The sequence below is a fragment of the Plectropomus leopardus genome, chromosome 19 (assembly GCF_026936395.1).
Source record: "Plectropomus leopardus strain MGB_pleo_1.0 chromosome 19, ASM2693639v1, whole genome shotgun sequence".
Taxonomy (NCBI): Eukaryota; Metazoa; Chordata; class Actinopteri; order Perciformes; family Serranidae; genus Plectropomus; species Plectropomus leopardus.
This window is the reverse complement of record NC_142194.1, coordinates 29,109,623-29,121,038: the sequence shown is the minus strand read 5'-3', so window position 1 is coordinate 29,121,038 and position 11,416 is coordinate 29,109,623. Positions and strand designations below refer to the sequence as shown.

The window sequence follows — 11,416 nt, the reverse complement described above, 5'->3', positions numbered from 1 at the left end:
TGTTTAACTAAAGTGTTCAGATAAATGTAGGGAAATAAAAGGTAGAATATTTCAAGTACAGTACTTAAGTAATGTACTTGTTCCATTTCACCGTTGAGTATACATTTTATTTGGGAAAGTAATAGAGTAACTACTGGGGTAACAGTAAAAGCTGACAGAAATATAAAAACTCATCTTAAGTACAGATAACCCCCCCAAACCACCCCAAAAATACTTAAGTACCATCATGAAATATTGTTATTTTGTTACATTACATCACTGATAATGACATGCTCCCACGATGTCTGATAGAATTATGCTGAAGGTTCCTTCATGATTTTCATACGCTTCAAATGGAGGTGACCATCTTGACTGTGAAAGATCTTTGGCTGCCTTTCCAAGACCCAGTGACCTCATACATCCCCACCCCACCAACACACTACACTCTGCATACGGTAACGTTATCTCTTCAGTAATATAATAACTTAAATAACACCTTAAATCATCCAGGCGTTAAGAAAATCCAGAGACATTTATTTCAGAAATGATTACGTTTAACTGATAGAAAATGCACATGCAATCAAAAAAAGAGCACACTGGTAAAAACGCATTGGAAACAATAAAATGACAATCATCCATCACATTTCTGACACAATATTAAGACATAAAACAACAATTATATTATAAAAGACCATATCCAGGGTTAAATTAGGCCTTCGTGTGTAAAGACAGCAGAGGTCATTTTGTGAATCTGTTAATTCTCTGCATCTGAGCTGGAGAGCACCTGCTGTCTGGTTTGACAGATAGAAATTAAGGCATATTTGAAACAAACCTCATTTTGTGTATAAACACTAACAAAGCTAGAATGGACTGGACTGCAAAAACAGATATAGATGATGATTTACAGTTAATTTAACCCCTTGAAACCTGGTGCGGCATCACTTTTCTTATGCTGCTGTCATATGCCTTTCAAAATTATTTAAACCTTTGAACCTTGAGCAAATTAGTGCGGTTTCTTTAAAAAGAAATGGGGAAAAAGATTATGAGTAACTTGTAAAGAAATGTTCCACAAATTGCAACTAGTAAGTAGATTTACAAAATAAGCTAGAAAAAAGCTTGGGGAAAAAAACATCTTTAGATTTATCATAATTAAATATTTTAAATTACGTTACAAACTTATTTAATTTTTAAGCATTTTTAATTATTTTTTTCTTTTTTTAATCCTTTTTTCTTTTCCCTTCTTCCTAAGGTACAAGGTAGATTTATTTGTCATTTTCTTTAAACGTAGAAATGTATCCCTAAATCCTGCTACATCACAGCCTGGTGGAAGAAGCTGCTCTGTAGTCTGGTGGTGTGGCAATTGAGAAATCTGTCTCTTTTCCCAGGGTGAACAGAGTGTGGCTGAGGTGTTTAAATACATTTTCAGGAAATGTTCTTGAATGTTTTACAAATTTCTTGCTAATTTTTGGGTCAGCTGGCAGCCACAAAACAGGCTGCAATGTAACCACTATTGGCATGTTCACACCACCAATTTATGGCCACTAACAGTGCTGGTTTTTGTCACTGACAGGCTCAGATTGTTATTCCAAGTGTCTGACAACATTATTGAAAGGATCTCTAGTGCCTTTTTGTTAAAGAGTAAGATCCTTTTTGTCTAACTTGAAAAGGCTCTGAAATCGCCACCAGACTCTATTTCAAATTAACATAATTTTATGATTATAGAGACAACATATTTTCACATCTATCTGAATGAATAAAGGGATTATTTCAACCAAACCAGAGTTGGTGATTGTTGGAACAGTAAAAAGATGAACCAAGGTGGTTTTTGTAAAGTTTCCCTTTAACTCTGATTATGATGACAAAATTGCTATCATTTTAATGAAGTCTGGCGGGTTTGATGATAGGGATTCTGGATTTGTTTCTGGTTAAACTTAAAGGATCTTACTCTTTATTAAAAAGGCCTCTCTCTGTAGGGATCGTTTGTCAGACAGGTAGAATGATCATCTGAATCTTTCACTGGTAAAAACAAACACTTTCAGGCAACATTTAAATGAGAACGATGAGAACGGTAAAAACGCCTAACCCAACTAAAAATGAAAGCTTTTCAAAAAAACCTTTGTTCATTGTGATAACATTGTGAAAACAATCCTTGTGTACACCGATCAGCAGAAACAACTGTTAACGCTGTCTTATTCATCCCAGGCTAAGCTGCAGTGTAACTTTGTAATGAAACAACACAGAAGAACAACATTTGCCTGCATATAAAAGTGTTCCTCTACAGAGTGATGAGTATAAATAAACAAGAAGACCATTGCGAATGCACACACGAGAACCGCCAGTGTTAATAACCTCAGTAGAGTCAGCAGCACAAACACAGCCCTGTAGTTTGCCATTGCTGCTCTTGTTGTCCTGCTCGCGCATGGCTATTTGTCTGAAATATAATCCACACTGTCGTCACAAGATCCTCGCATTGCCAGTTTACACGGTAACAGAAGGGGTGTGAACGGAAGGTCAAACCACAACAAAAGTTTAACATTTCATGCAAGAAGCGTTGCTGTGTAAACAGACCCTTGGTGGTTGTAAATGGACAGCACATGATTGCCACATCATAGCTTGTTTTGCTCTCGTTCAATTTTGGACCAATTTAAAGAATTGCTATGTCCATTAGTCCATTAGACACAAAACATGCAAAGAGGGTCCAGGCTGAAAATACTTAAGTTACTCTTTAAGATAAAACAGACTATAATGAAGACACAATAGAACTTCTTATGCTTACATTTTGAGGTGCTGAGCTTAGAACTACGTTTCCTGATGGAGTCCTGGTTTTGATATTCAGGGTACTATGTCACACCTTCATTTAATAGAGGAAAAACAATATACATCTTGAAAAAATACAGAATTTGGATCATCAATTTATTAATGAGTAAGAACTGACACACTAACCCTAACCCCATAAAAACATGTTTTAAAATGGGAAATAATCTCATCCAGCTGGCAAACATTTTGTCAAAAACAAACAAACAAAAACAGGTAAAAGTCCAAAGCACTGGGAGCAATTCCAGAAGTAACCCCTGAAGTGTTCATTACACATCTGGAAGTGGGTATAAAAATGTATGCTGTGCCCTGAGGATGGAGACAGAGGAAAGGGCACAGGGTTGTTTGTCCCCTCAGGAGCAATAATGTGCTAAATTTATCTAATAGTTAAGAAAAATGCATAAAAAATACATCTTGCTTGTAATATTTGTCCTCTGGGGACCATAAATATCCAGCAACTGTCATGAATGTCTGACCAGAAATTTGTTTTTAGACCTTAGACCACTTTTTAAATCCTTCATTTAGCTAGGATTAACCCTTTGGAAGCTGCATGCTGCATTCAGACGCCTTTCACAAGCTACTTGACCCTTTGAAACGTGAGTAAATTGGTTTGACTGCTTTCAAAAACATGGTGAAACATTTCATGACCAATTTGACAAGACAAGCCTCACATGCTGCAAGAAATACTTAATTCCTGCAGCTTGTGGGGCTTTTCTTGGGTGAAAAGAAAATTACCCCAAAAAATCGTTTAAAAAAAGGGGGAAGCCTTATTAGAAAATGATCAAAATAAATAGGGGAAAATGTCCCGAAAAGATACTTATATTTATTTTTCAAATTATATTACAGGAAAAAAATTATAAAATATATAAAATAAAAACATATATATATTTATTTTAAGCCCTTTTCAAATTCATTTTCTTGCACATTTCTGTTTTTAGTTTTTTTTTTTCAGGAAATTTTATTTGTACTTTTTAACTTATTTTTTTGCTTATTTTGGGCCCTGTCTTGTTAAGATGCTTACTGCATTCTCTCCATATTTTTGAAAGAAATAATATCAATTTTCTCAAGTTTCAAAGGGTTAAAGTTCACAGTCATGTTACTTAGCTTTGATTATCTCCCCTCACACTCCTGATTTTCTGTGTTCTCCAGAGCCTAAGAGTCCAGACCATCATGATTGTTTGTAATTTTCAAGCTGTCCTGACCTGTGCAGGAGCAAGGTGCGGGCTCAGAGGTTCCGGGTCTGTGGGTCACTTCTTGGGGCTGCTGTAGTGTCCCAGAGGTGAGCCTTGGACATAGGTGAGGATGGCGCTCTGCAGGTAGCTGGCTCTGTTGGCCTCGTCCTCCCTCATCCTCTGGATCTCCGCCTCTTTCAGCCGCAGCTTCTCCAGCATGGAGGACATCTGACTCTCTTTGTCGAGGAGTGCCTCTCTGTGGTTACTGCTTAGTACTGCAGGACCGCAAGCCACACAGGAGGACAGGTATGAAAGACATCAACAATTGTTTTAAAAACATTTCTGGTGATTTTCTTGAACTTTTTACAATTTTTAGTTTGCTTTTTTTTGAGTCATCTTTTTTTAATGACTGCAAGCATATAGTAGATATAGATTTTTTTTAAAGTTGGGGAAATATGTATATGGAAAAAAGAAAAACAAAAGCCAGGCAAAAACTATATTTATAATTCTTAGAATTTTTGTCACAGAATTATTGTAATTTTAAGCACTTTTCCAAGTCTTTTTTTCTTTGTTTATTTATTTCTTTTTACTATTTTTCAGGTAGTTTGTTTTGTACTTTTTACCAATTTATTTTAAAAAAGAGGGAAAAATAAAAATAGCAAGGTAAAAACTATTCATTCATTCATTCATTCACTTTCATTAACCGCTTGTCCTCACAAGGGTCGCGGGGGGGCTGAAGCCAATCCCAGCTGTCATCGGGCGGGGGGACTATTGCAGGGCCGACACATATAGACAGACAACCTTTCATGCTCACAGTCACACCTAAGGGCAATTTAGATTCACCAATCAACCTGACCTGCATGTCTTTGGTAAAAACTATATTTATAATAATAATAATTATTATTATTATTACTGTTATTATTATATATTTACACTTATGTTATAGAATTATAATTTTTAATCACTTTTCCAAGTCTTGTTTAACTTGGTTTGTATTAGTTTCTTTTTATTAATTTATCTATTTATTTATTTATTTTTGTTTTAATTTGTTTGAAAAATTTTCAGTTAATTTTTTATGTACATTTTACTAGTTTTTGCTCATTTTTGATTAATTTAACCTTTTGTCACTCATGCCTTCTTCCTGTGTTTTTGAAAGAAATCAAGCCAATTTGCTCAGGTTAAACAGGAATACATGACACAAACAAAGACACAGTAGGGAACTTATTGATTTGTTGAAATGTGCATGTTTTATAGAGGGTAATAAAAAAGATGTGTGAAGCAAGAAGAAAAGAGAGAAACAGTGTGGTGCACCTTTAATCTCTCTCTCCAGAGCACTGATCTTCTCTTTGAGTCCTCCCTGTGCCGTCCTCTCTGCCTGGAGATGTCCAATCTGCTCCTGCAGCTCCACCTTCACCCGGTTCACCTCTGCCACCTTCTCCTGGTCCTTACCCGACAGCTCCTGCAGCACAACCAACACCCGAATGATTCTCATGACAACAAACACACACCCATCACTGATCACTTGTGGAGGCTGCTCAGATGGATGAGGCCTCTGTGCAGCAGCTACGAGTATCTGCTGGGGTTCATCTTGCATTTAGTCTCAGGTAAACTGCACATACAGAGCCCAGCTGGCTGGCTTGGCTTCCAGCCACATGCAATCTGAAGTTTTCACAGGCCCACATTCATGTCTAAATAAATCTGGTAGGAATCACAGATCTGACCATGGGACTATAGTGATTTCCACATCACTTATATGAAACACAACTATATAACACGTAATGTGGGTCTGCAGCATGAACACAGGGGTCATGTATGCAACACAATGATGCCTACAAACTCCTGTAGGTGCAGGAGGTAACTGATGGGTCCTGACCTGCTGGAGCTCCTCCGTCCTCCGCCGCATTGCGTTGATCTCGATGCTCTGCTGGCTGTTCTTGGCCTGCAGCTCAGAGATGGTCTGTTTCTGCTGGGAGCAGTGCAGCTGGACCTCCTGCAGGCAGGTACGTGCTGAGCGAAGCTTCTCCTCCAACGACGACACATGTTCCTGCTGCTCACAGGACAGAAATGTGGAAATGAGGATGATGGAGAAACCAAAAACATCACACTAATTTTTTAATGGGATAATCCACTCAGTAAAAAAGCTGCTTTCCACAGAGTCCCAGAGAGTCATTAGACACAATGAAATATGAGAGAGGGGGATCAGGCAATAGCTGATATACATATGTACAAATTCAATTTAAAAAGGCATGATTACAGAATTTCAGCATAGTCATTATCCTCTCCTTTCCTAGACTCTTAAATAGCCACCATGTTTCTGTACAACTTTTATGTGGTCATAACAAGGACTAGGTATCAAATACCAGTATGTATGTATGAATATGTGTGTGTCTATGTTGTATGACGCAGCGGCTTTGAGACCAAATCAAATTTTCCTGTGGGACAATAAAGTATACCTTATCTTACCTTATCTTAAACCTCAATGCTTTCTGGTGCCATTCAAAAGGTGTTATTTTAGAAAACTTCATTTATATGTACAGAACAATAAAAACAATGCCATGTATTTAACATTTATCTATTGTTAAATAAAAATGGGTTAATTACGTTTTGCTAAACATTCAATGAACAGCTACAGCCTTTTGTTCTCCACCATCATTAAAGCCAGATACTGAAACTCCTGACCATGCAAAACCATGCAGCCGATCAGACTGAGTTTAGATACGATATTATTCAATGTTTAGCTGCGAGATTTTTAACCATTAAGGCCCCCTTTAATATTATTCTGCACAAAATGCGCTTTTCAAAATCATGCTTTAAAAAACATGATACATTAATATTATTTTCTACTTTCATTAAGTTATTTTTTAACCAGCATCAGTCCTAATTATTAATACCAAATATTCATTGATTTTCAGGATTTTAATGCTTTAAATGCCAAGTTTTGGTCATGATGCCATTATGATCTTAGATCTCAAAAAAAACAAAACACAAAAAATATTTATTTTCAATACACTACATGCTAAGTAGATTTTTTTGATGATCACAGTCTGGGATTTGTCGGTGATTTGCAGCAACATTGATTGTGACAGTGCATCTAGTGGAAATAGCATGTATTTCAGAATCAGAATCAGAATCAGAAAAGATTTATTGCCAGGTATAGTTAACACAATACGAGGAATTTGTTCTGGTGGTTTGGTGCAACATAAATATAGAAAAAAAGAAAACAGATAAAATAGAAGATACAAATATAAAATATAAAATATAACAATATAAAAGGTACAAGTCTAGTATTGATATTTACATTGAATTACATTTTCTCCATATGCCAAATACTGTATGGTCAAAATTACATAATCAGGTGGAAAATAGTAAAAATTGCAAATTCCAAGGCAAAAGCCCAGAATGACCCCCAGAAATAATACAAGTGTTCGTGTTAATTAGCTTCAACTGCTCTAATCTGCCAGTGGTGATGTTAGTAACCAGTGACAGTCGGCTAAAAGTGAGAAGCCTGCTAACCTACATCTTTTTATTGCTCTTTGCTAATAAAAAAGAGTGAGAAGAGATAAAAGCTTGATTTGTTTGCATCAGAGCTTAAAGACATAATGCTGAACTTTTCCACATTAAAATCGCTAAAACAACATTTTCATCACTGTTCAAACCCCTGTCATTTAATCAGGTTGACTGTCCTTGTCATTTGGCAGCCTGTCAGTGGTGTCATATCTCCTTTGCACATGTGTCAGGGTTGTGTTTCTCTGCCAGAAGCTGTCATTAACTGACTTTTTGCAATTCACTTTTTGGCTACATGTTTTAACCAGATGAAGGATTTTAGTCATCGGACGTCTTGATCCTATGTTAACCCAGAAACAAGCTGAGCAAACATTAGCAGCAACTCAACTCCAGCTCCTGACAAACAGAGCAGCATCAGAGAAACATTGATTGTTTGCGTGAAGCTGCTGTATTCATTTATCACTTTAATTCACCAGGTCCATTTTGAAAACGAGACCTCTACAGATAATTCAGCTCCTGGTAAAATTCTGCTCAACGATGAACACTGCAGGAACCCTAACCACAACCAAAAACTGACTGCAATAACTGCATTGCTTCTGCTTTTGTTAGTTAGCTAGTGGTAAAAATTAAATGTTTCAGGAGTCTTGGTATTTTGCAGACTTGGAACTGGATCCAAAATGGACCATTGTCGAAACACTTCCATACCATGGATTTATTAAGAAGGTCTGCATGTTTTTTAGTAATATTAGACAAAAATGGCGACCGACGGGTCGGACGTGCGCGAGTAGACAGCGCAGGGTCAGTCTGCCAATTTAACTTCTACATTGGTAGTACTATATGCTGAACGCTTCAAGTTCGAATTTAAATGTGACTTTGCAAGTGGACTTTCTGTTGATGTCACAATATTACTAAGAAACTTACTTTTGAGCCTGATACATATACCTGAAAAATCTACGTCAATCTTACTGAGTGATTGCACCTGCTGACTTGTCGCGGAACAATGGCTGAGGGTAATATTACTCTACAAACTTTATGGGAAGCAGTGAATGGAAGTAAAAATGAACTCTTGCTCAGATTGACGAATACTGATGAACAAATGGCTCAAATACGCTCCTCAATGCACGCACTAAATAAACAAATTGCTGAAGTTCAAATCAGAGTGAGTGCGACGGAGGATAATGTGGTAGACGCTGATAAGAAGATCACGGGGCTGCTTAAAACAGTGGAGATGTTGGAAATGAAGGTGGACTATCTGGAAAATAAAAGTCGACAGTCCAATCTGCTGATTTATAGCGTGATGGAGGGTGAAGAAGAGAAGAACACCATGGCGTTTATTCCCCGCCTTTTGCCGGAGATCCTGGGCCGGGATATACAGGGGGAATCCCCGCTGCAAATTGAAAGGGCGCACCGCATCTCTACACGGGACCCATCGAGGATAAGACCCATCATCGTGAGGTTTGGGAACTATCAACAGAAAATAAAAGTGATGCACTGTGCCCGGGAACGAGGAGAACTCTTTTTCAAGGGCAAAAGGGTTTCTATTTATCCTGACTTCAGCGCAGCCGTTCAGAAGAAACGTAAACTCTTCGCTCCAGTGAAACAGAGACTGCAGGCCGCTGGCATAAGGTATGAAATGCACTATCCTGCTACGCTTTTTGTTAAGCACAGGGGCTCCAAAAAGAGTTTCAAATCTCCAGCTGAGGCTCAGGGTTTTCTCAATGAACTGGAAGCGAACAGTGAAGAATCTCCGATGAAATGACTGAGAGAGAGATGATTTATTTTCATTAGGCTACAAAGCTGATAGACTGCTACTGTAAGTGAGGGCACCAGGAGTCCATAATTTGTGAATATAGCTAGGGGAAAGTAGAACTATCTGCTTTTCTTCCTCTTTCAGTTGTGTTCTCTGTGTTTTTTGTTTTGTTTTGGTTTTTTTTGTATTTTATTCTCTCTCCTCCATTTTGTTTGGTTAATAAATATGAGTGCTAAATGTAGTGGAACCTAGATGATACTTGAAGGGCAGACATACCCAGTCTAGATAGGGTAAGGTGATGGCTTATATCAGTATGAGATTGATATATGGTCAATTTTTGTTTCTTGTGTGTTTGTTAGTTTTTTGTGCTCCCTAAATATCAAGGGCTGTAAAAATCCAGTTAAGCGAAGTAGGCTATTATCCTCTTTCAGGAAAGAAAATGTTTCTATTGTAATGTTACAAGAGACCCACCTAACTGATGAAGAACATAAAAAACTTAAGAAAGACTGGGTAGGACAAGTGTATTTTTCTTCTTTCAATAGTAAAAGTAGAGGAGTGTCTATATTAATCCATAAAAAATTACCACTCATTATTGATCACTTTGAGACTGATTTAAGTGGTTGCTATGTGTTGATTTATGGTTTCTTGTATGGTGAAAAAATTACTATCCTTAATGTGTATGCTGCTCCTGATATAAATGTATCCATCTTTACTACTATGACTGATTTATTGCTTAAATATAGATGTCCAATTATGATTGTGGCTAGTGATTGGAACTGTGTAATGGACAATATATTAGATCGGAACCCAAGCTTGAACACAACGAAAAGGAATCCTAGACAACGAGCTTTACAGCAAATGCTGGATGAGGTAGATGTTGTAGATATATGGAGGTTAATGCACCCTTTTGATAAAGATTATACTTTTTTCTCTAATCCACATAAAACATATACTAGAATAGATTTCTTCTTGGTATCTAAAGTATCTACAGAGCTTGTACTTAGTAGCAGTATTGGGAGCATTCATATATTGGATCATGCCCCAATTATAATAGAGATCTCTATAAGTAAATCACATAAATATCGACAATCCTGGCAGTGCAATAGGTCAATATTGTCGGACCCTGAATTTTGCTCTATGACAAAAAGGAAACTTTTGGAATTTTTAGAAGTGAATGATAATGGGGAAACAGATCCATCAAATCTATGGGAGACAACAAAAGCCTCTTTGAGGGGCCTGATGATATCATACTGCTCTGCCAGAAAGAAGAAAGTTGTGGAAGAACAGAGGAGATTAGAAATAAAGCTACAGGATGCAGAATCAGAGCATAAGCTGACACTGTCTAAGGAAAGCTGGGACAAAGTATTAATTTATCGATCTGCATTTAATACATTGCAATCTCAAAAGTCAGAAAGAGCTTTATTTTTACAGAAGCATAAGAGGTATGAATATGGAAATAAACCAGGACATTATTTAGCTAATCTAATTAATAACAAAAAAACTAGTAATATAATTACAAAATTGAAGGATAAAAATAGTAAATTAGTATATACATCCTCTGAGATTTCAAATGTGCTCAAAGACTTTTTCTGCTCATTATATAAATCCGAAAATTCAGGAGAAGAGGAGGGGATGAATGCTTTCTTTCAAAAACTTAAGTTACCTAAAGTTAGCAATGTTGATAGGAAGATGCTTGATGCTGAAATTACATCTGAAGAGGTTGAAAAAAATATTATTAATTTAAAAAATGGAAAAGCTTGTGGCCCAGATGGCTTCCCTTCTGAAGTATATAAGACCTTTAAATCTATTTTTGTTCCTGTTTTAACAAATATGTTTCAGTATTCCTTTCAGGTTAGGAAACTACCTAAGACAGTGCATTTTGCCACTATTAAGGTAATACCGAAAGAACAAAAAGACCCGGATAACCCTTCTTCATATAGACCTTTATCAATTCAAAATATAGACTCTAAAATATTGGCCAATATTTTGGCAACAAGACTTAACTTAGTACTACCCAAATTAGTGGACACAGACCAAACTGGTTTTGTTCGAAATCGTCACTCACATACAAATATCAGACGATTATTGGGCATTATGCAGTATTCAAGACTTAATATGAACAATGCAGTTATAGTTGCACTAGATGCTGAAAAAGCTTATGATCGAGTAGAATGGAATTATTTATTTAGAACACTCA

The 11,416-nt window shown here is 36.7% G+C and overlaps 1 protein-coding gene across 2 annotated transcripts in view; it reads right to left on the bottom strand.

The window, feature by feature from the left end:
* Nucleotides 1-488: 488 nt before the first annotated feature.
* The window catches only part of lrrc45 (leucine rich repeat containing 45), a 36,372-nt gene continuing 25,444 nt past the window's right edge, over nucleotides 489-11,416 (bottom strand). For both annotated transcript variants that reach the window (XM_088069835.1, XM_088069836.1), the window contains 3 exons: nucleotides 5,839-6,012; nucleotides 5,277-5,424; nucleotides 489-4,240 (listed from right to left, as the gene is read on the bottom strand). In XM_088069835.1, the coding sequence (XP_087925961.1) occupies nucleotides 4,041-4,240; nucleotides 5,277-5,424; nucleotides 5,839-6,012 (522 nt within the window). In that variant the 3' untranslated portion in view covers nucleotides 489-4,040. The remainder of the gene's footprint in view (nucleotides 4,241-5,276; nucleotides 5,425-5,838; nucleotides 6,013-11,416) is intronic.